Source organism: Ochotona curzoniae, unplaced genomic scaffold (genome assembly GCF_017591425.1).
Source record: "Ochotona curzoniae isolate NIBS_2020 unplaced genomic scaffold, NIBS_Ocur_1.0 scaffold_3208, whole genome shotgun sequence".
NCBI lineage: Eukaryota > Metazoa > Chordata > Mammalia > Lagomorpha > Ochotonidae > Ochotona > Ochotona curzoniae.
This window is the reverse complement of record NW_024467106.1, coordinates 31,308,809-31,332,963: the sequence shown is the minus strand read 5'-3', so window position 1 is coordinate 31,332,963 and position 24,155 is coordinate 31,308,809. Positions and strand designations below refer to the sequence as shown.

The following is a 24,155-nucleotide window of genomic DNA, read 5'->3' as shown; positions in this document are numbered from 1 at the left end:
TCCTGGTACACACTGGGAGTATATCCCAAGAGTGTCAGGTCAGTACCCAGAAGTGGGATGGCAGGCCAGTGAATCCCATGAGGCCTGCTATGCCACAACATCTGCTTCATCCCTTGTTTATTTCAATCCCTTAGGGTCAGAGGAGGGGTGGGGAAGATTGAGCCACAAAACAGAATTAAGATCCAGGACTAGCTCAACAACAAGGGGTTGTCCCTTCAAAAGGGGTTGTGGGTGTGGACATATTTGGCTACAAACCTGTAATAACATGGGCAGCCTTTTGTCCCAACTCTCAAATCACATAGTTAGTTTGTAATGAGCCAATAGCCCATTGAGCTCTAATGTAGGACAAATGGATTGTATTCGCTAGAATCCCTTTGAGTGTAAAGTCGTGCTAACCGCCTCTCCCCTGAAAGTTGTGTCCATCCACTTTGCTTAAGGGAGGACGCCATTTGCTTGACAGCGAGGCCATCTTCTTCTCAGAACTCAACATTTCACTGCTGAGTACTGTGGAGCCCTGATCATTTATCTCTGTGATATTTCATTCTGTGGCTGGAGCCACTGTCATCTCTGCTGGAATCACTTGAATCCAGAGTTGGCTCTCCTGTGCTTCCTTTCAGCCTGGTGCCACCAGCATTAATGTAGATGTTTTCTGTGTCACCATTCAACACAGGACCAAGGAAAGGCCCTGGGGCAAGTCCCAGACACCCCTGGCACTCCCTGGCTGCATTCACTGCTCTAACAAAAAGCCACAAGCCCTTCAAAAAGCCACAAACATCTTCAATGTTGGGAATTTATTCTCTTAGAGACCTGGAATTCAGAATTCCAACACAAGAGTCCCTGGACTAAAATCAAGCTGTGCCTAGGGCTAGTTCCCTTCTGGAGACTCATAGGAAGCCAACTCCCTGCCTTTTCCAGCACTCAGGGGCTTCCTGCATCCCTTGGCTACTGGCCCCCTTTCTCCACCTTCAAAGCCAACAAATGCTGCAGGAGTCCTCCTCATCTCGCACCTCTCTGATCCTCCATTCCTCATCCAGTTTCTTTCTTCTCAAGGCTGGCAGGGATGTGGTTGGCAGACTGATCAGGATCAAATAGGACAATTTCCCCATCTAAGGAGCCTCCACTTGGCCACATGTGCATATCTGTAGTAAGTAGCATGTTCACCAGCTCCAGGGTTTGGGAACCGAGTGTTTAAAGAAGGCTGTCCTCTGTCTGTCACGTCCAGGCAGTAGCTGAGGTGCCCACAATCACCGATACCTGGACTAGGACACCGAACAGGTATGGCCAGCCCAGAGGACGTGTGTGTGTGTGTGTGTGTGTGTGTGTGTGTTTAGGTGGGGGGAGGAGGGTGCTATGTGGACAATGAGAGTCCAAAGTAGTCTCCAGAGGATACTACCCTAGGTTGGGAGAAGGGAAGAGACATAGCTGCTGAGGCCAGGTGCCAGTAGCATCCTAAAAACATTTGGGGTCCTCATAGGAGCTTGGGTAGGGGAAAGAGCAGTCTAGGGGAGCTGAACTTGCGTGTGGAATGGGGAGTCACACAGGAAAAAGGGGGGGAGGTACATGCTGGACAGCGATCAATCTGGTGGTGGGTTGTGATTCAATACCTCCCCACCTGAGGAACCCCTAGAGGGAACCCCAGAAGAACCATGATGAGATACCCTGGGGAAGATCGGGGTGACACACTGGCAGGACCCCAAGGTGACCACAAGCCCCACTCACTGATGGCAAGGGCATTGTAGACCACTTGTAGGTGTAGGAAAACGGTGGGACCATGCATTGGGGGTTTCTGGCAGGAGGCTGTGGAGCACCACAAAGGCTTCCCACGCTTCCTTCTCCACTCCCTTCCCCAGATGGTAGGGAGGAGTAGCCAGCCACATCTTAAGCAACACCACATCTCCAACTGTCAGGCGGATGTGCCTATGTTAGTACTGTCCCCTCCCTAGTGTGACCAACCGCCAGCCATTGGGCAGCCCAGGGAGGTGAGGGGTGGAAGGAGTGTAGGTCATGGGCAGAACCCGGACCCATAGCTCACCCTGCCTAGAGATGAGCCTCCCACTGTGGCCACAGAGGCACACCTCACCCTGGGATGTCTCTATTACATCCCTCCCCACCCATTTCCTCTCTCCCCTAAGGGTTAGTTGCCCTTGTTACAGAGAAGACTCCATCCATTGGCTTTCCCAAGAATAACCTGCAGCCCTTATTCTGAAACATTCTCCCCTCTACAACTTAGAAACAACTCCGCACCCAAGGAAGTTGGCCATTGTCCACACCCTCACATCTGCAGGGACCTCCTGGAGATGGGGTCACCAGAGACAGCCAACCACAGTGCTGGGTATTGCACACCACTCACATCTGTAGGGGTTATCTAGGAATGTGGACCCCAGGGTTCTCCCACTCCCACTAGAGCTCCTCATTTCTCCTCCCTCCCTCTGTAAGGCCATGGCCACCCCTGCTGCTCACAGTTCCTCCTGCTGGACCTGCTCCTCACCTGCCTGTTGCTGGGGGTGGCTGCCATCTGCCTGGGCATATGATGTATGGCTGAATTTGGTTCCCCACTTACCCCAGCCACCTCAGTCTCTGCTCTCCCCACCTTCAGCTACTATACATGCCTAGTGCAAAAAAGATGAGTGAACAAGAAGTCCAATGGATGGTTCTGGGGCCCAGATGAGACTGCACTGCAAACTATTCAGAAATGAGGTGAGGTAGAAACAAGGGTGCTATTGAAACTCTTGCAGTATAAGGAAGTCATGCTATTGAGTGTGAAGGCCTTTTACTGAATGTACATAGACAGGGTATTTTCTATGGTGGAGGAGGGGGAAGAGTGGAGCTGAAGAGAATTGCAGAGGTCTGGGGTCAGAAGCCCACAGAGTGATGGTCTCAGACTCAAGGGGTTGTAATTACCAGTCAGATAACAGAGGTATCACTTTCATTCCAGACTGTGCTGTATGGTGGGCTGGATACTGATCCAGAGAAGATGCTTGCAATCTCACTCACTGAGATTGGCAGGGAAGTCAGGTATATTGCAAATCTCTCAACAGTTCATGCTGACCTTTGTGCCCTGGCAGATATGGACTGTCATGATCCTTAGCCATATCCCAGACAGCTAAGACTTCCTGCCAGCACTGGCTGGCGAGGAGGGGCTGCACACACTGCTGTGTTCTTCAGGTGGAAATGTTGATGAGCACTTGGTGCTAAGGATCATGACTGCCCATGTCTCATATGGCACGTGGACCAGCATGCACTGCCAATCCTGACCCGATGATGTGTCTATCAAGAGGCATCTCCTCTGGGATTAATTACTGTTGAATAGTAACTCCAAGGAATGTCTCTTATTCTAATCAAGTAGAATGATAAAGATTTGCAATACTCCAGAAATTCAAGCCAATCTCTCTTAGTGAGTGAGATGTGAAAGCATCAGTGTCCAGCCCACCAAACAATAGGTGTCTAGAAAGCAGGAAGGGTACCATGGCAGCAACACCTTGGAAGAATGTGAACCCCTGTTGTCAGATCGCTAACCATACCCCATTGGTCCAAGGCCACCACTCTGTGGACTTCTGGCCCAGATCTCTGCAACACTTCTCAGCCTCGCTCTGTTCCCTCCATCATGGAAAATGCAGTGTCTGTGTGTAGTCAGTAAAAGTTCGTTATATTCAGTAGCATGACTTTCTCACACTAAAAGTTTCCATAGCACCAGTGTTATCTACCCCCAAACCCCACCACAATTCTGAAGACTTTGCAGTGCACCTGAAATTTGCTCAGACATACCTGGCCCCATAACTATACCCAAGTTGTCTCAATCATTAATTCATCTTTTGCTTCCTAAAGCAGTTGGCACCAAACATTCAAATCACTCCAATAAAACTGTTGGACATATCTAGACAATGGGATGCTGGACTGTTTGGCATTGTCTGTACCAGCAATGTTGGGGCACACTTAAATAACAGACTGATGGAATTACAACTCCTTATGAAGGACTATACTATAATATGGGGAAAATCAGTCAGGGGGTGGGAGTTTGGGATGTGGGGGTCCAAGACCCTACATAATTAATTGTACCATAAAATTTTTAAAAAAAAGATTCACCTACTGCCAAAAAAAAAAAACAGATCATTCCCACATGGAATCCCATAAATGTGATCAAGCAACTAGTATGAGATGATCTGGACTGGGGTGGATTGAATAGAATTTTATTTGTGAAGGACTACCCTGGTTCCAATAAGGATATTCCAATAAGAGTGGTGTGATGGCTAGAGAACAAATTCATAGATTTGGATAGGCAAAAGTTTAAATGCCTCCAAGGACCTTCTGGTGGAACCAGGATGCCTTGGAGCACAAGATGAGGGCATCTGATGAATCCAGGAGGAAAGTGGTGTGTGCTGGGGGAGCTGCATTAGTAGCTGCCCAGGTGGCCAAGCAGTGAAGCCCTTGGTGCAGCCCTAAGGACAAGGGTCAACGTGGTTCATGCAGAGTCAGATCTCACCTGTCAAGCACACACAAAGGATGCTGGACAAAGAAGTGAGCAGTTGAGTGATGATTGGACCTCAGCACGGGGAAGGAGGGAAGTGAAGACAGAAGGCAGAGAGCAAGGGGAGGCGCCAGTGAGTGACAGTCCTCTGTGAGGTGACAGAAGTGAGGGATGGAAGAAGCTGTCATCAGGGTAGGCTTTCACAGCTGTTCTTTCAATGGAGGAGCAGTCGGGGATACTGTGGGAACTGGGGGCAAGGAGCAGTCCTGGCATGGGACTTCACAGCACAGAGCAGAAGAAGATTCAGGAAATGACAGTTGGAGGTGTCTGCACCAACTCTTCCTGCCCCTTAGGCAGATACAGTCTAACCCTAACCACACTACCAAGGCCTCCACACACCAGTGCCCATCACCCCTGGCACCTTGCCTAGGTCTCTAGCCCATTTCGGTTTGGCCTTTCTGGTCTACATGTCACTTCTCCCATTGCTGCTTTCAAAATGGATAGACCCAAGTGTAGCTGGTGTTCCTCACAAACTGAGCCACTAAACCATTGTACCCTCCCTGTGAGACCCCATGTGGACTTTAGCCACTTTGCCCCCTACCAGCCTGTGCCTGAAGCAACCAGTGATTCTTCCCACTCAGGAGGTCTCTATGGGAGCAAGGAGTAATGAAGCTATGCCCTTTGAAAGTAGGTGAACCAACTTCACGCACAAGTCCAAGGACTCTCTGCTGTTGATTTCAATGGGGTAAAACTGATTTTAACTGCAGGCTGCACCTTGCAGGTAAGGGGAGAACCCTAGATTCAGTGTGCAACTTGACTCTTCTCCCTGTTGCCTGGTGGCTAAAGCTCTTGAGCCCCAATTCTGTTCCACTGCCTATTTCCTGGGTAACTCGCTGTCTCCTGAGTGCTCTCATACCCCTGCCCCCATCACCCACTTGCCTGGCTCCCTCATGCCCAACCTCTCCAGCTCCCCTGTGCCCAGAGCAGATACCTTGTAAAGGGGCAGGTGAAGAAGGGCCTCAGTATGTCCTGCATGTGGCTCAGCTTCTGCTGCATAGCTTACCTCTGCACCTCCTCCTCCTGCAGGGTCTCCTGCGTCTTCTCCCTGTCTGTTTGGCAGACCTGCAGCTGGTCCAGCACAGCTTGGTGTGCCATCTGTTTCTCCTCTAGTGCTGTCTGGCTCTGGGCCAGCTGTTCCTTGGAGTCTTGCAGGTTCTTTTCTCTCTGCCCCAGTTGGACAATTCTGAGGTAGGGTTGCTCCTGCAGGCTGCTGTTCATGGTTTCCAGGAGCATGCTCAGCTGCCAGAAATGCTGAGACACCTGCAGATCTGGGTGCCCACATGGAGAAGTGGGGAGGCAAGCATGAATACCTTTTGCAGTTGTGCTCTGAGCCCTGACAGTATACCACACAACCCCTATCCTGTGTCTTGCAATGCTGCCACCTCACAGGGCTGAAAAATGTCATTTTATCCCTTAAAGCCTGAAAATCAATCAGTGAAGACAGGGTGCTTGTGAGCAGATTGGGCTGGGAACTCTGATCTTGCTCAGCCCTGCCACGTAGGATGTGTGTGTGTGTGTGTGTGTGTGTGTGTGTGTGTGTGTGTGTAAGTAGTTATTGCTTTGTGGAGAACTAATGCCAGACACTGAAACCTGTTCTTGCTCCAGGATGAAGCTCCATCCTCCTCCACACTCAACTGGGGTGGGGTTCTGGTGTGGAACCCTGGCTCCCCAGCATCCTGGGGTTTCCAGCAGATGTGAGTTCCATAAAGGGGTCTTGATTAGCTGGTTCCTCCAATGGCAGCTCATATCCCTTCCCCTGCCACAATCTTCCAATCAGGTAATTTGAGAACTAACAAGTTAGGATGCCTCACACAGGCAGCCACTACGAAGTCCTTTATGAGGATTAAATGGCCTTGGGAGGAGGCACATGGACCAACACTGTTGGGTCGGCTCCTCCTGCCTCCTCTCTACCTCCTCCCTTCCTCACAGCTTCTCTCTGGCCCTCAGCCCTTTCCTCCACCAAATCATGGCACACCTCTGGCAACACCTGGGCAGGACGCCTAAGTGGTTTGGGCAGGGAGCAGCCTCCTATTCTGCTGAGGCCAAGAACCAAGGGAAGGCCCAGATGCTGAGCATTCCAACTTCGATCCACCAAGATATTCATGCTACTTACTGCATGTATATACACAGGACCAAGTGAAGGCTCCTTACATAGGGAAATTGCCCTGTTTGATTCTCATCAATCTGCCAACCACACCCCAGCCAGCCTTGAAAAGAAAGATATTGACTGGATGAGGAACAGAAGGTCAGAGATGTATGACATGAGGAGGACTCCCACGGCACTTGCTGGCTTTGAAGGTGAAGGGGGCCAGCAGCCAAGGGATGCAGGCAGCTTCTGGAAGCTGGAAAAGGCAGGGAGTTGGTTTCCCATGTGTCTCTGGAAGGGAACCAGCCCTGGGCACAGCTTAATTTTAGTCTGGGTACACCTGTGTTGGTATTCTCAACTCCAGTTCCCTAAGAGGAAAATAAATTCCCAATATTGAGGGTGCTGGGTTTGTAGTCATTTGTTAGAGCAGTGATAGCTGCATTTCCTAAACCACATAGGAAGTGTGATATAAAGGCAAGACAATGATCTGGCAAGTGATGCCCTGCCTTCACAATCTGGGTGACTGGACACGTCTCCGTTTCTTATGTGCAAAATGCAAGATAGTCTATATCTCAATCAAAGGCATGCATGCTGGAGACACAATGAGCACAAATTTTTATCACAGGATTCTGTGAAGTACGTCACCATGCTTCAGGGTGGGAAGAAGAGACACAGGCCACCCATACCCAGTAGGAACCTTCACACAGGGGTCACTGCATCCAGGGAGTGCCAAGGGTCCCTGAGACTTGCCCCAGGGCCTTTCCTTGGTCCTGTGTTGAGGGTGCTGGGTGGCACCAGCTGAAAGGAAGCACAGAAGGTACAACTCAGGATGCAAGTAACACCAGAAAGGACAACAATTACTTTACCCATGGAATGAAATGTCAGAGGGATCAATGATCAGGGTTCAACAATATTGAGTAGTGAGGTGTTAGCTCCAAGAAGGAGAAGGCCTCATTGTCAAGTGGAAGGAGTCCTTGCTTAAAGCAGAGTTGATGGGCAGAACTTTCAAGGGAGAGGCAGTCAGCAGGCCTTTACACTCAAGGGGATTCTAGCAAGTGCAACTCACTTGTCCTACAAATTTGAGCTCATTAGATTATCAGCTCATTATCTAACAGACCAGGTGACTGGGATGCTTTTGACAACAGACTGCCCATGGGACTACAGCTTCATTCCCAAACATACCCACACTACACCCCTTTCCCAAAGGCAACCCCTTGCTGTTGAGCTAGTTCTGGACCCTAAGTGTGCTCTGTGACTCACATCTTCCCCGCCCTCCTCTGACCCTAATGGATTGAATTACAGAAGATATGAGGCAGGCCTTTTGGGATTCACTGGCCTGACATCCTATTGCTGAGAACAGATCAGACTTCTCTGGGATACTTCCAAGGGACCTAGGATCCTGAGTTTCCACCTCTTACAGGCAGTCTCTGCCTCAGCAGAGCTGGCATGGTGCCTTAACTACAGAGTAACAGGACATTTGTCAAAAGCAAACTGGCCTAACCCTCTCCTCCCAGCAGGCTGATATCTTTGCCCTCCTGATCCTCCTGTATGAGCTCATCCCCCGAGTACCTGCGGATCCTGACTACTTATCCCAGACCAAGGTTCTAGGTTGTAAAGAATGAGATCTGCATGCTGGATGGGCCCCCTAGAGGCAAACACCATGACTACTGGGTGCTTGGAGGAGGCAGAGACCCCAAGGAAGGCTAATTGGAGGTGCCTCCCCTCTCAATACAGGACTTTGGTCTGGACCTACCTGCATTCCGCACTCTGGTGGGGTATGACTGCCAAGTAGCTTTCTTGCTTGTGGCTGTTTACTGCTGCAGCATAACCACCTCACTGTCCTCTCTGAGCTTTCCTGGTTGCCCAAAGTTGTCCAGGTGCCCCCAGGTGATGGGGAAAGGATGGGCTGATCCCAGAAATAATAAGTATGCCTTTTGTCTTCACATCAGATGGAGCCCAGTACCTGTGCTCCCTTCACCAAAATCACCCAGCACCTGGAGTGGATCCTGGAGCAGTTGCCTGAACTACCTCCTCACCAGGAGTGTCCTCACATCCTCTTTGGGTGAGTAAGAAGGACATTGAGCCCCAAGGAATCCCTTTGCCTCTCTCCTCCTCAGAACTCCTGAGCACAACCTGGGGAAAGCAGCTGAGTGTATTTAGTAGTTGAACAGGCCAGAAATCAATGAGGGAGTGTGAGTAGGAGAGAGTTGCAAACAAGATTATGCTTTCCAAAGTAAGAGTCTAAGGGAGCAGCAGAAGGGAGGGGGCGGGTTAGGGGACTGGATGTGAGACTGCTTTTCTTAGCTCCAGCTCCACCAAGCTCCTAGAAGAAAAGGGGGCACAAGGGAAACTTTGCCAGGGAAGGGAACACAGTTCATGGACTTTTCCATCTGCAGGGGCTGTGCCAAAAGGGGGTTCCTCCGCCATGCTTCCTAGGTCAGACCCCCAGCACTCCTGAAGCTGATTGGCCCTCACCAGAATCAACGCCCCCCCAGCTGGGGTGACCATCTGACTCAAGTTAACCCCTTCTTGCTACCAAAAACCACAGGGGCAGCAAGATCAAGTTCTTGGAGACACCCAGGAGGCTTCTCATCCCCTTGCCCTTGAAACTCCATCATCAATGCCCTCTGCCCAGCTGCCCATGATGACAACTGCAAAGAACCTGATCCAGCTGGGCATCCCGCCCACTGCTGCCGCTTGCTGCCCTCATTCCCTGAGCTCCCTGGGTACACGGAGATTACACTGCCAAGCCCTGGTGCTCCCACCATGATGCCCGCTGTCAAGGAGAGAATGGAATATGAGGGCAGCAGCCCAGAAGAAGAACCTCTAGTCCTGGCCACCACGGTCCCCTGGCCATGGCCACACACCAATTCATCAGCACTTGCTCTTCTGCCTCCCAGCCCTGGGCCCCCAGATCAGGACTTTGCCTGGACCTCCCAGCTGTTGTGGTGAATTCCCTGCAGAGGGAGCCCTAGCACCATGCTCAGCACAGCCTGCCTCAGACTGTGGCCTTGGAGCAGACTATGGGCAATTGCACCTGGCCCCTGCCTTGCTGCCTGGTGGAGGTGGCTCACCGCTTACCTGCCCATGAGCTCCCAACTCTGCATGTGGAACATGACCTCTGACATGACTAGAAGGTCAAAGGGAATAGATGCGCCTTATAGCCAATTACAGCATCGTTGGTGGGCAGAGAGACTTCCAGAAGATGCCCTCCTGCCCTCCCCCCTTCCTTAACCTTTGAAACTTGTAACTTGTACACAATAAAGCAGACATTTCTCACCAACTTGTCAACAGTGGTTCTTGTAGTGAAAGAACTCTGTTGCCTCACCCTCAGTGACCTCAGGGCCTGCTGGCAGGTTTAAACCCTGAGAGCAGACAGACCCCTCTCCATCACCCACAGCTCCTTGGGAGCCCAAGAACAAGCTGCCCTATCCCCAGATGCTGCCTCGGCCCCTTCAGCTTTAGCTTCCTCCATGTACCTACCCCTCACGCTGGCTGTCACCCAACACTGCAAACTCAACAGGGAGGCAGCCAGTCTCCTCTGACACCAACGGCAATATGCCCAACAACACACGACCAGGCAATTCTGCTAGGGCCATAATCTTAGCAGTGGGGCCTTCAGTACACACTGGTGAGCCTAGGCATGGACTCATGGGACAGAGCACTTGGCTGACTGAACCGTTGGACTCGCTCTCTGAGGCTCACGCAACCACACACAGTATTGTTGACACATGAGACCAACACTTGAAAGTTATTTAAACCGAGTTGAGTGAAACTGCCTGGCTGGCTCTGGGCTGCCCTCATCCACTCAGCCCTTGTGACCTCCTCCTTGCCCCCACTCCCATGCCATCCAAGCAGGTTCTTGGCCATGGTGTGCAGAATCTCTTCCAGAAGCTTCTTCACCCTCTTCCTAGGAACAGACCAATTTTCAGACTGTGGTTTGAAGCATGCAGCAAGCTGCCTATAAGTGTCAGTTGTGGGTCAGGCCTCGGCTGGGCACTGTCCAGTGAGGAAATGCTGGGCACTGAAGGCCTCCAGGTCAGAGGGGATGACCCAGAAATCTCTTGGCATGAACATCTGCAGAGTAAAACATCAGTGAGCTAGCTCCACAGTTGGCTGCCATGGAACCCTCACCTAGCCCACTAAATCTCCACCTCCAGCCCCCTGGGGAGCCACTACACCAGCTGCCTTCAATGCAGGGTCTTCATCTTTACTGCCCATGTATAACCAACCACGGGCCCCCGCCCCCAGGAAGCACTCTTCCCCTGATCGCTGGGATCCTGCCATGCACCCCTCACACTAGACCAACCACACCACAGACATTGCTCTACTCTTACCTGGATTATGCAGAGTGATTCCCATCTGGAAACCTGAAAGATGCCATCTCACAGATGCAGGGAAGAGGGGAACTACATGCTTTTTGCTGCAGAGACCATAATTCATTGTACTGTAACATGGCACAATTTGAAATATAATAATGAAACCTGCAGGGGGAAGATCAAACTGAGAGATTACTGAATCTTACCGTGTGACCCCTAGCCCTGCAATGAATCTAGTACCAGTCCCAATAAACTCTGCCTGCCTAGCACACAGCTCAGGAATAGACATCTGATGCCAAGTGTAAAGGCTGGAGAGTCAGTTATCCAAGGTCTCAAGGACAGATGCACTCCAGTTACCAGGAACACAAGCAAGTGGCCACCTTGTCTCAGGACTCACCCTCTGCTCTAGTTCCTTGGCACTGCTCTAGCGCCCCCAGTGGCCCTAACTGGTACAGCGCAGCCTCAGTTGATGGCAAGTTAGAATGCCCACTGGTTTCCCATAAGGGCAAAACGCGGGCTGAACCTCAGCTTCTCCCTCTCAGTGAGGAATTGAGCCCAACCTAATAATTATTTCATTATTTTACAGAACAAGGGTCTTCTGGATACTAGGGAATAGAATGAAGACTAAGACTCCCCCCCCACCAAAACATTATTAAATAGAGGAAAACAAATAGGCGATTGTCATACTAACTAATGGAAACGTTCTGGAATCACGACCTAAGGAGAAAGTTGCCTTGATATGCCTTCATGAGAAGATGACACAGAGCTGGAAACACTGAAAACTCTACGCAAACTCACCCATTATACGGCGTGCCGTCACTCCACCACCAGCCCTTGTTGTAGCTGAGGCCAACCCAAAAGGAAGTGTCCTTGGATAATTGCGACAACAAGCTCTTCCAGGGAGAATGCTGAGGGGAGATTCAGAGAGCACAGGTGGGTGGACAAAGACGCATGCCAAGGACAAGGATGAGGGTGACAGGTGACAGACAGGTCAATGCCTGCCTGTGGTCCCTGACCACCTTTGGTTACTGGGCCCTGTGCACCTCAAGACCACATGTCAGCCAGCTAACAGTTCCTGCAATGTGGGTTCATGAGGAGCGACCACCCACAGTGCTGTGCCATGCCACTGGGTGGAAAGGCTGCTGGCTACTCGGTGCTGAGGATCGTGACTGTCCTTGTCCACCAAGCCATGGGACTGGCATGCACTACCAGACTTAATCTGATGCTGCGTCTCTATCAAATGCCCCCCCTTCAGTTCACTTACTTCATAATAAAAACGACCCCAAGAAGAATCTCTGAGTGTGGCCATGTTGGATGACAGAGATTTGCAGTACTCCTGGCTACTCTGCCAATTTCTCTCAGTGAATGAGACGTGAAAGCATCTTCCCTGGGTGGGTATCCAGCCGACCGCACAGCAGATGTCTAAAAAGCAGGAAGAGTGTGACAGGAACACCGCCTAGGATGAAAGGTTTGCCTGCAAACCTCTGGGTCCAAGGCCATCACCCCTGTGGATGTCTGGTAACAAATGTCTACAATCCTTCTCAGCTCTGCCTCCTCCAACACAGAAAATGCCCTGTCTATATATACTAAGTAAAAGGCCTTCACACTCAGTTGCATCACTTCCTAACACTCAGAAAGTTTCCGTAACACCCATGTTTCTACTCTTACCCACCCCCTCATTTCTGAACACTTTACAATACATCCCAATTTATGCCCAGGCTCACTTTTGTCCCACAGCCATCCATTTGGCTCTCACCTAATTATTCTTCTCTTTGCTGCCTAAAACAGTTGCCACCACACATTCAAATCATTGCCACATTTTAAACTGTGATCAAGCAACTAAAATGACAAGGTCTAGACCAGGATGACATGAGCAGATTTTTGTTTTTGAAAGACTTCACTGGCTGCAATAAGAAAGATGGTTAGGGAACAATTTCAAGATACTTATCAGCAAAAATTCAAATGATTCCGCAGACTTAGCATCACAACATGCATGTCTTGGGGCACAACATGAGGGTATCTGTAGAATACAGGAGGAAAGAGGGGTGCTGCAGGGAGCTATGCTGGAAGCAGCCAAGGTCAACAGGCAGTGCTTGGCAATCAAAGTCTCAGTGGCACCAGGCAGAACAGTGTCACAGAATGGTACAACATGGTGCACCCCTAGGTGCAGTGGTCAGCGGGGTTCATACAGAGCTCAGATCTTGCCAGGTAAGCACACACAAAGGATGTTCGACAAAGGAGTGAGCAATTTGGTGCTTACTTAGAACCCAACCCCAGCACGGGCAGGGAAAGAAGTGAGGACAGGCGGCAACGGACAGAAAGAAAAGGAGGTGCCAGCAAGTCGCAGGGCTCTGTGAGGTGGCAGAGGTGTGGGGTGGAAGAAAACAGAGTAGGCATCCACAGCTGTTCTTTCAGTGCAAGATAATAACTTTCAGTGCAGGATAATGTGGGAACAGTGGGGCAACCCGGGTGTGGGACCTCATAGCACAGAGCAGAAGATTGAGGAAATGACAGATGGAGGTGTCTGCACGCACTCTTCCTGCTCTGGCAGACAGACAGAGCCTAACCCAGACCGCACTCACAAGGCCTGCATGCACCAGCTCCAGTAGCCTCTGGCTCCTTTCCTAGGATCCCAGCCTGAGTGCAGCCTGGCCATTCCCACCCATGTGTCTCTTCTCCCAACACTACTTTCAAAATTGATAGATGGAGGATAACATTTGCCTCCCCCTAAATCCACTAACCCTCCACACACCCACCTCATTGACATGGCTCCATGTGGACTTCAGCCACCTTGCCTCCTACCAGCCTGCACCTGAGCAGCCAGTGATTCTTCACTACAGGCCGCCTTTTCAGGAGCAAAGACTAAATGAAGTTATGTCCTTTGAAACCAGATGAATCAACTGAACATTCAAATGCTATGAGTTCCAGGCTCCCTCTACTGCTGTCCATGAAGTGAAACTGTGGGCTGCTACCCTTGGAGGTAAGGAGGTGCTCCTAGATCCAGTGTGCAACTTCAACCTTCTCTCTGTTAGCTGGCAGCTACGGGCCATTTCATCCCAGCTCTGCTCCACCGCCATTTTCCCGGACAACTCACTGCCTCCTGAGTGCTCCCAGATCCCTGCCTGTGGTGCCCCTCGCCTGAACCCATCATGCCCAGCCAGCTCCTCCATGCCCAGAGCAGGTACCTTGTGAGGGGCAGGTGAAGAAGGGCCTCATTTTGTCCTGCAGGGGGCTCAGCTTCTGCTGCACAGACTGCAAGGTCTCTTGTGTCTTCTCCTTGTTTGCCTGGCAGACCGGCAGCTGCTCCTTGGCAGCTTGGTGTGCCCTCTGCTCCTCTTCTAGTGCTTTCTGGCTCTGGGCCAGCTGTTCCTTGGTGTCCTGCAGGTCCTTTTCTATCTGTCCCAGGTTGACTTTTCCAAGGAGGAGCTGCTCCTGAAGGCTGCTGTTGGTATGTTCCAGCACTCTGCTCAGTTGCCCAAGCTGCTGGAATGTCTGCAGATCTGAGCAGCCACAGGGAGGGTTGGGGAGGTGGGTGTGAACACCTGCTGCACCCATGCCCTCGAGCCCTGATTTATGCCATCAGCACCCTATTCTGTATCTTTCAACATTGCCCAGCACAGGGATGAAATATGACATCTGAACCCCAGGATCTGGGAGATTAAGGAAGACAGGGTGCTTGTGAGCAGACGGCACGGGAAACCAGTCCCCAAGCTGAGGATGTAAGCAATGTGGCTATGGGGTGCACTGAGCAAGGCTAGCTGAGGGTATGACATGGCTTGGGGTAGGTGGGGAGCCAGGGTCAGCCATACTCACATCGCATGCCCAGGAAGATGGCAGCCACTCCCAGCAGCAGGCAGGTGAGGAGCAGGATGCATTGTGAGTAGCAAGGGTGGCCATGACCTTCACAGAGGGAGGGAGGAGAAGTGAGGGACTGGGGTAGAAGTGGGACCTTGGAGAAAGCACCCCTAGGAGACGCTTGCAGAGGGGGGAGGGTGGGCAGCCCCTGGGTGCCTTGGCATTTTGAAAGTGAAGAGGGAGAATGTTTCTTAATAAGGGCTGGGGTTGTTTCTGGTAAGGCAGATGTAGGGTCATTGCCTGTTAGCAAGGGGCACCAACCCTCAAAAGAGAAATGGATGAAGAGCAAAAAAAATGTAAAATTCCCAGGGGTGCTGTGTGCCTGTGGGGCCACACGGGAAAGCTCATCTCCAGGCAAGGCACACTGAGGGGCCATGTAAGCTCACCTTGCATGCAACCCACACTATCTCTCCCACTTCCCAGGCACCATGCTGGCCAGGGTTTGGTACTCACAGGGGAGCATCTGCCTGGCAGCTGTGGGCATGGTTTTGCTGCAGGATGCGGCTGGCTGCTCTGCCTCAGCTGCTGGGGGAAAAAAAAGTGATAGTGGCAGCAGAGAAGTTTGGATGGAGCCTCAGAGCCTCCCGCCAGAGCTCCCACCCACCCCCACCCCATGGCCCTGCTGTTGCCCCCTGCTCTTACTGTTCTGAGATGCCCTCACCATCCATGTGGCTACTGGTCACCACAGGCTCCTCCAATGTATCACCCCTGGTCTTCCCAGAAGGGACCCCATCATGTCTCTCTGGAGGTTCCCTTTGTGGTTTCCTCTGGTGGGGAGGGGTTATCCCCAACTCTCCTCCCGAATGACAGCTGTCGTTGTATCTACCTTTCCCTTTCCCCCTGTGGTTCCCCATTCCTCATTTGACCAGTTCTTGGGCTGTCTCATCCCCTGCCCTAGCACCCTGCCCAGCTCTCAGAAGGATTGTATCCTGCTTTGGGATGCTGCTGGCACCTGACCCCAGTTTCGCTTCCCTTCTCCTCTATGAAACTAGGATAGAATCCTCTGGAGACCATTGTGGACTTGAATGCACTGAACACACACACATACATACACACACACGCACATGTCCTCTGGGCTTACCATACCTGCTTGGTTTTCTGATTCAGGGGGCAGCGTCAGGCCTGTGGGCGCCTCTGGGGCTGAGTGCACCTGTACGTTCTCATAGGTGAGATCCCCATCCTCGTCGAACTCTGGGAAAGGAGAGGAGGGGGGGAGGGGAGGGAAGGAGGGAAGAGGAAAGGGGAGGAGAGGAGAGGAGAGAGAAGGGTCCAGTCATGGTGGGGCTGGAGCCCTGGGTTTGTGGCCTCACATGGAGGAAGGGACTGCATAAGCACTTACCCTGCCTTGGGTTGGAGGTGTTCTTCCTCAGAGCTTTCATGAACTGCACATCTGCATAGGTGATGGTTTCTGACATTGTTCCTCCCAGCACCCCTCGCTCTAGCAGTTCCTGCTTGCTCACCTAAACTCCTCTCTTCTCCCACTCTGCTCACTCTAGAGCAGCTTGCCTCTATGATTCCAAGTTCCTTCTGTGATTGCACTGCTCCGCACTTGACCCTGTGACTTACAGTCACAAAAGAGGAAGATGTGACAGTGTTTCTGAGAGATGTGCTCAGTGAAGCAGAGACATCACTGGACACAGACCACAGTGGAAGAGGGACACTGGGTATATTAGGACCCCTCCTGCCCCACCTGCTGTGGCAGTGCTGGCTCTGGGACAACTATGCTCCTGACTAGTCCTGTCACCTAGGGGTGTGTGTGTGTGTGTGTGTGTGTGTGTGTGGGTGGGTGGGTGGGTAAGTAGTTTGCTGTTCTGTGGGGAATTGATGACAGGCATTCAACCCGGGTGTTGTTCCAGGGTAGCCTCCTCCACCTCCCAACCCAACTGGGGTGGTGTCCTAGTGTCGAACCCTGGCTCCCCAGCATCCTGGGGTTCCCAGCAGATGTGAATTCCATGAGGGGATCTTAATTAGCTGGCTCCTCTAGTGGGAGCTCACATCCTCTCCTACCCCACTATCCACTAGGGAATTTTGAGAACTAACAAGTGAGGATTAAATGACCTTGGGAGCGGCACAGGTGCTGGCACTACTGGGTCAGCACTCCTGCCTCCATCCTTACTCCTCCCCTCCTCACAACTCCTCCATAGACCCCTCTGCTCTCCATTGATCACACCAGTCGCCCTCAGCCTCTTCCTCCATCACACTGAAGCACCTCTGGAAACATCTGGGCACAATGCCCAGATGATTGGAAAAGGGAACAGTAGCCCAGGGATTACTGAGGGCCGCAGCCGCCTAGTCTACTGAGGCCGAGAAACCAGGGAAGGCCAGGATGCTGAGTAAGCAGAGTCCAAGCCACAGAGATTTTCATATTTCTTTAGTTTCACTGTGCTCGAAATGGTCTTCCTCCTCAAAGCCCCAGCACATCCTGCACTGTACGTATTCAATCCTAAGAAGCGGGTTTTTGTGGGGTGTCAAGGCCTGATAGGTCCTTGTGAATTAGGAGGGCCCAAATGACTAATGGAGGAGATCAGGGAAGGACTGCCTGCTGAGCAGCTGTGCCTGAAAGTGTTTTGTTTCTAGAATTTTGGTTTCTAAGATGACACCCCTCACAGAGGGACTTCCCAACACTACATCCGGTGATGGCGCTAGAAACCAACCCCAAGACAGAGGCAGGAAAAACCCATGGCCTTGAGGTTGACACCATCCCTTTCCTCCTAAAAGCTTCTGCTGCTCTAGGGAGGAAAATGTCCAACCACAGGCTAACAGCCCATGAGGCTGCTGGTGTGTGCGGCGAGCCCTGGACTAGGCTTTCATAGCTGGCTCCAGAGAGAGTGGTCGTGGAGGCAAGAGGGCACACTTGTCAGCTCAGATATTGGTGTAAAAAGAGGCAGAGATGCTTGTTGTGCATGTGCACATGTGTGCAAGGCTGGTCTGATGGGGTGTGTCTGCAAGAGGCAAGCATCTGTCAGGACCCTCCCAGATGGAGGGTTCTGTGTCTGGGGGCTGCCTGTCATGTCACTGTTGCTTTGATCAGGGCCAGGACTTACCAGACCATTTTCAGAAAAGCCACAGAAGGGCACGGCAGGCAGTGATGCTAGTGTTTCCTTTGCTCCGGCCCACTCTTTCCTAAGGCATCTCTGCAGCTGTTCACTAGCTCTGCTTGACTAAAGTTTCCAACAGCCCTGCCCTCCCATCACCCCACTCCCCCAGAGGGCCTCCCCCAGATATAGACATTGTGAGATGTGTGGGTGACTCCCTGGGGATCTCAGGGGCGGAGAGAGCAGGTGGGGGCACAGTGGGTTGGGGACAGTCAGAGTACAAGCCCGTGTGTGTGTGTGTGTGTGTGTGTGTGTGTGTGTGTGTGTGTGTATAGTAAACAGGCATGGATACAGACATCCATTGCAGGAAGTCCACAAACTATAGCTAATATCCTGGTGTTCACAGTCAGCACACAAGTGAACATGACATGGCTGCCCAGGAAAGCACCAAAACCAAGATGCAGGATGCATGTGTCCAACACAACACCAGCTGGGGGAGAGGAGGACAGTGGTCACACAGTAGCTAAATGGCTGTCTGGGCTGCCTGCATTTCCTACGAGCAGATGGACCCTGTTTGAGTCCCAGCTACCCTACTTCCTCTCCAGCTTTTTGCTACTGCATGCCCTAGGAGAGGGCAGATGATGGCACAGGTACCTGGGTCCCTGCCACCCACTTGAGGAAACTATATTAAAATCTAGGCTCCTGACTTCAAGCCCTGCCCTGCCACATGAAAAATTTGGACAGGGAATCAGTAATGGTCGATGGACTGTTCCCTCCCTTTCTCTCTCTCCCTCTTTCTGCCTTTCAAGTAAAGTGAAAATATGTAAGTATACACTTTTTGAAAAAATTATGGGAAAAAATGGCCTAATTCCTCCTCTTTACGGAGGCAGCATCAGGGGGTGCCCCCATGGAACTGGGGTGACCTAAAAGGCCCATGGCCAACCCTTTGGCTACATAACAGGCCTGTTCTGGATTCCTCACCCCTTATCCCTTCTGCTACCGGGCACCAGTGGCCTCTTCACATCCGGTGTTTCTTGAAGCCATGCGTCTGCTGAACTCGTGGTTGGAGAATTAACGTCAAAGTTGATTCAGCTCCGTCAGACTGAGGTTGAGACCTGGCCATGGACTGCAAACTGTGGTTGCTTCCAGACCACGTGTGGGTCCAGACTGTGTGCTCCTGCAGGGAGGGTGCATGCCCTGCGTCAGGCTTGAAAGCAGCAGATCTGTAAGTACATTCAATAGCAGGAAGGCTACCTGCTAACAGTCACAAAGTTAGCTATTAAAGAAATACATCTTAATGAAGAGAAAGGCAAAGTATTGGGTTGTTAGCTGTCAGACTAGAAGGTATTAATAGATTTTTCTACTAGGAGTGAGCATCATGGCTTGACATGTTAAGCCATCACCAGCAATATCAGCATCCCATTGGCACCCTGACTCAGTCCTTGCTATCCTGACCATTTGGACATGAAACAATGAACAGAAGATTCTCTGTCTGTCCTTTCTTTTCTCTGTAATTCTGCCTTTCAAATAAATAAAGACTTACAAGATACTATTTTTCCTCTAATGGCCATTACACAGCATACTACTTTTTTTAAAGGATTTGTTTGTTTGTTTGTTTGTTTGTTTGTTTGTTTGTTGGAAAGGCAGAACAGATTTACATACAGAAGGAGAGACAGGGGAAAACGTGTTCTATACATTGGTTCACTCCCCAAATGGCCACAATGATCAGAGCTGAGCCAATCTGAAGTCAGGGTCCATGACCTTCTTCTGGGTCTCCATCTGAGGTCAGGGTCCAAATGCTTTGGGCCATCCTCACTTGTTTTCCCAGGCCACAAGTAAGGACCAGGATGCTAAGTAGACCAGCCAGGACATGAACCTCAGCTCCCTTGGGATCCCAACAAAGTGAGGATTTTGAACTAAGCTATTACACTGGGCACAATTATTCTTTTTTAAAAAGTGTTGTCAGGTTTTTGTTATTATTTGGTACATATTTCTTTTAAAGGCAGAGTTATAGGCCGTAGTGCAATGGCACAGTGGATAAATCCTCACTTTGCAAGCCTGGAATTTCATATTTGTGCAGGTTCATACCTGGCTGCTTAGCAGGTTTAGCCATTGCCAGCAATGTCATCATCCCATGTAGACATATAGCCTCAGATTGGCTCAGCCCTGGACATTGCAGCATTTGGGGAGTGAACCAGCAGATAGAAGATCTTTCTCTCTGTCTCTCCTTTTTCTATGTAAATATTATCTGCCATTAAAACAAAAACAAATAAAACTTTCTTAAAAAGAAAGTGAAATACAGAGTTACAGAGAGAGGAGATAAAACAGAGATAAAAGAATGCCAACATCAATGCCTAAGGCTGAGCCAGGCTGAAGCCAGGAGCTGTGAGCATCTTCCAGGTCACACACATGGAGACAGGGACCCAAGCACTTGAGCCATCTTCCACTGCTTTCCCAAGTCCATTCACAGGGAACTAGATTGGACATGGAGCAGCCAGGACAGAAACCAGTGTCCAGATGGGATGCCAGCATTGCAGCCAGATGCATGGCTCTCTATGCCATGTCAGCTGGCACCAGAAGCAGTTTAGAGAGCTAAAAAGCCAGCCCAGTGTGGTAGCCCATTGTGTAATGTCCTTGCATTGCACACTCCTGGATACCATACGGGTGCCGGTTCTTATCCTGGAGCCCCACTTCCCATTCAGCTCCCTGCTTGTGTCCTTGGAAAGCAATTGAGGATGGCTCAAAACCTTGGGACCCTGCACCAGTGTGGGAGACCCGGAAGAAGGTCCTGACTTCTGGCTTCAGATCAAGCCTAGACACATCATTGCTGACACATAGGGCTGACACATAGGACTAACACATGCAGATTATTTAGAGTGATTTCAATCAAATTGCCTGGCTGGCCCCGGGTTGTCCTCATCCACTCAGTCACGCACCCTTCTCCCTGTCCCGATTCCCATGCCACCAGGGCAGGTTCTTTGCCTAGGTGTCCAGAATCCCTTCTAGAAATTTCTTCACTGTTTTCCCATGAACAGACCAGTTACTGGGCCAAGGTTGAAGCAGGCAGCGTGCTGGTAAAAACTGTAATGTGTGGCTCAGGTCTTAGCCAGGCACTACCAAGTGGGGACATGTTGGGCCCAAGCAACTCTTCGCATGAACACCTGCAAGACTAAAACATCAGTGAGCCCCACAGTTGGCTGACATTGAGTCCCCACCCAGTCCAGTCCACCCCCACTCCCAACTCCCTGGACAGCTACTTCACCATCTCCTTTCAGTGGTGGATCTTCACCTGCCCCTGTCCATGCCCATCCAAGTCAAAGTCCCCCCTCAACAAATAACTATTCCTGCTGACCTCTTGGCCCATGTCCTGCAACTCTGTCCCAAACAGCCACAACATAGTCCTTGCTCCAGTCTTACCTGGATTCTGCTAAGAGTGGTCTTTATCTGGAAATCTATGAGATGCATCTCATAGATGCAGGGAAGAGAGGTATTGCGCAGCTATGAACTCAGGTCCCAAAACTAAGTACTGTAGTCTAACATGTAATGTGTGCTGCTAGTGAAGTCAATCAAGAGATCACTGAATCATCCTTGCTCATACTCCCATTGGTCACCTAGACTTTTGGGAAACATGACCCAGTCCTAATTCTCCAGATATCTGGATGCCAACCGAAGAGTCTGGAGGGCCAGGGGAGGGTCAGTTACCCGAGGTCTGCAGGACAGAAACAACCCAGTTACTCAAGAACACAAGCAAGTGGCCACCTTGTCTCAGGACTCCCTCTGCTCTAGTTCCTTGCCACTGCTCTAGCGCCCCCAGTGGCCCTGACTGGTACAGTGCAGCCTCAGTTGGGCAGGTATGTCTAGGAATGGCAAGTTAGAATGCCCAGGTTTCCCATCAGCTGTAAAACCCTGGCTGAACCTCAGCTTCTGCCTCTGAATGAGGACGTAGAACCCAACCTAATAAATACTTAATTATTTTAACTATACAAGGGACTTCCGGATACTAGGGAATAGAATAAACTAAGACTCCCTTACTACTCCCAAAACTAACTACGTTCATAAATAGAGGAAAATAAAAAGGTGATTGTAATACTAACTGATGGAAACAATCTGGAATCAGGACTTAAGGAGAAAGTTTCTTGAATGGCTCCTTGAGGAGATGACATAGAGCTAGAAACACTAAAACTCCAGACAAACTTACAAGTAATTCTGTGTACTGTTGTTCAACCAGTCATTATTAAAGCTGCCCAACACAATATGAAGTGTCCCTGGATAACTGCGATATTAAGCTCTTCCAAGGAGAATGCTGAAGGGAGATTCAGAGAGCACAGGTGTGTGGGCACAAACAACCACAGGACAAGGCCCTCCATCAACAGGACTAAGCCTGCCTGTGCTACCTGACTGCCCATGAGTGAATGAGCCCTGTGCTCCTCAAGGGCAATCTCCCAGCCAGCTAAGAGTTCCTGCAAGTGCTGCATGATGATTGGCAGCCTGCAGAGCAGTGTTGCAATGGTGGGAGGGCTGTCGACTATCTTGTTTGAAGTTATGCAGAGTTCAGATCTTGCCAGTCACCACACAGGAAGGACACTGGACAAAGGAGTGAGCAGTTGGGTGAAGTATTTGTACCACAGCATGGATAGGGAGGGAAGTGAAGACAGGAGGCAGCTGACAGACACAGAGGAAGGGGAGCACCAGAGTCACGGTCCTCTGTAAGGTGGCAGAGGTGTGGGGTGGAAGAAGCTGTCATCAGAGTAGGCATGCACAGCTGTTTTTTCCAATGGAGGAGCAGTCAGGGATGCTCTGGGAATGGAGGGAAGTCCTGGCATGGAGCAGAAGAAGATTCAGGAAAATTTATGTCCATGTCATCCCAGCCTAGATCTGTCATTCCAGTAGCTTGATCACAGTTAAGGGAATCCATGTAAGAATGATTTGAATGAGGGAATAATTTCCTTACCCTTACCATCCCATGGGTCGGAGAGGTTCTTTCTCAGAGGAACCTTCATGAACCACAGGTCTGCATAAGTGATGGCCTCCACCATGGTCTCTTGCAGCACCCCTACCCCCATCAGTTCCTTGCTTGCTCACCCAGTTCCCTCTCCTATCCCACCCTGCTAATTCTAGGGCTTCAAATTCCCTCTGTGGCTGCACCACACAGCACTTGACCCTGTCACCTGCAGTCACAAAAGAGGAAGGTGGGAGTACATCTCCAACAGATGGGCTCAGTGAAGCAGAGGCATCGTTGAGCCTTAGGGGCAGGGAGACACTGGGACCAGAGCCCAGGGCAGGGGCTAGGTATCTTAGGACAACATCGTCCCCCACACCCCACCTGCTGCTGTGTCAGTGTTGGGCTCTGAGGCAACTATGATCCTGACCAACCCTGTCCTTTATGGGTGTGTGTGCGTGTGTGTGTGTGTGTGTGTGTGTGTGTGTGTGTGTGTGTGTGTTAAGTAGTTGCTGCTGTCTGGGAACCAACTGATCCAAACACAACTCAGTTGTTGCTCCAGAGTAAAACCCCAACCTTCTCCCCACCCAACTATGGTGGGTGTCCTAGCATGGAACCCCGCCTCCCCAGCATTCTGGGGTTTCCTGCAGATGTGTGTTCTAGTAAAGGATTTTGACTAACCGGCTCCTCCAATGGGAACTCAGATCCCCCACCACCGCCACCATCTGCTCAGGAACTTTGAGAGCTAAGACGTGAGGATGCCAAATGCAAGCACCCACTCCAAAACCCTTCCTGGGGATTAACTGGCCTTGGGAAAAGGCACCTGGACCCACACTGTTGGGCCAGCATCCCCCATGCCTCCTCCCTCCTTGCCTCCTCACAACTTCGCCCTGGCCCCTCTGCCATCCTACTAATCACCCTTGTGGCCCTCAGCCCTTTCCTCCATCCCAATGACCAAGATGGGGTCAGGAAGCAGGTGCCCAGTGATTAACAAGTGCCACTGCCTCCTAGCCCACTGAGGCAGAGAATCCTGAATGCCGAACGTGATATTTTAAGGCCACCAAGATTTTCTTCTTTCTTTAGTTTCATTTTCCCAGAAACGTTCTTCCTCTACAAAGCCCCAGCCCTTGCCACACTGTACTTACTCAGCCCTGAGAGGAAATAAGCCTTTGTGGAGATAAAAGGAGTGCAAAGGCCTAACAGGACTTTGAAGGATGAGGGCCAGAATGACTGACAGAGGAGAGGAGAACAGGGAAGGACCGAGAAAGGCCTGCTGGGCAGCGGTGTCTTTAAATGTTTCCAGAACTTTCTGTTTCTGAGATACTGTCCTTACAGAGGGACTCCCAAGGCCTTACATCTCGGGATTGAAACAGGGAACTGACACCAAGAAGGAGGT

At 50.9% G+C, this 24,155-nt stretch overlaps 1 protein-coding gene and 1 pseudogene across 2 annotated transcripts; one reads left to right on the top strand and one right to left on the bottom strand.

Moving 5' to 3' along the window:
• Nucleotides 1–7,440: 7,440 nt before the first annotated feature.
• LOC121144944 overlaps nt 7,441–24,155 on the top strand; it is a 36,426-nt pseudogene continuing 19,711 nt past the window's right edge.
• On the bottom strand, nt 10,272–16,412 carry LOC121145133 (B-cell differentiation antigen CD72-like). Of its 2 annotated transcripts, none has more exons than XM_040963897.1 (9): nt 16,125–16,412; nt 15,872–15,976; nt 15,239–15,310; nt 14,744–14,830; nt 14,116–14,430; nt 12,195–12,352; nt 11,729–11,838; nt 10,949–11,095; nt 10,272–10,688 (listed from the first exon to the last, which is right to left on the bottom strand). In XM_040963897.1, the coding sequence occupies exons 1-8, from the start codon at nt 16,198–16,200 to the stop codon at nt 10,954–10,956; spliced, it is 1,065 nt and encodes a 354-aa protein (XP_040819831.1). In that variant the 5' UTR covers nt 16,201–16,412; the 3' UTR covers nt 10,272–10,688; nt 10,949–10,953. The 2 variants fall into 2 exon arrangements, with proteins under 2 accessions (XP_040819831.1, XP_040819833.1); XM_040963899.1 differs by having other exon boundaries at nt 15,239–15,307.

Coding starts and splice junctions, on each gene's coding strand:
- LOC121145133 (XM_040963897.1), bottom strand. CDS start 16,200: ATGTCAGAAACCATCACCTATGCAGATGTGCAGTTCATGAAAGCTCTG. Junction 14,831..15,238: donor TGCCAGGCAGATGCTCCCCT/GTGAGTACCAAA, acceptor CCCTCTGTGAAG/GTCATGGCCACCCTTGCTAC. Junction 11,839..12,194: donor GGGGTCGTTTTTATTATGAA/GTAAGTGAACTG, acceptor ATCTCCCCTCAG/CATTCTCCCTGGAAGAGCTT.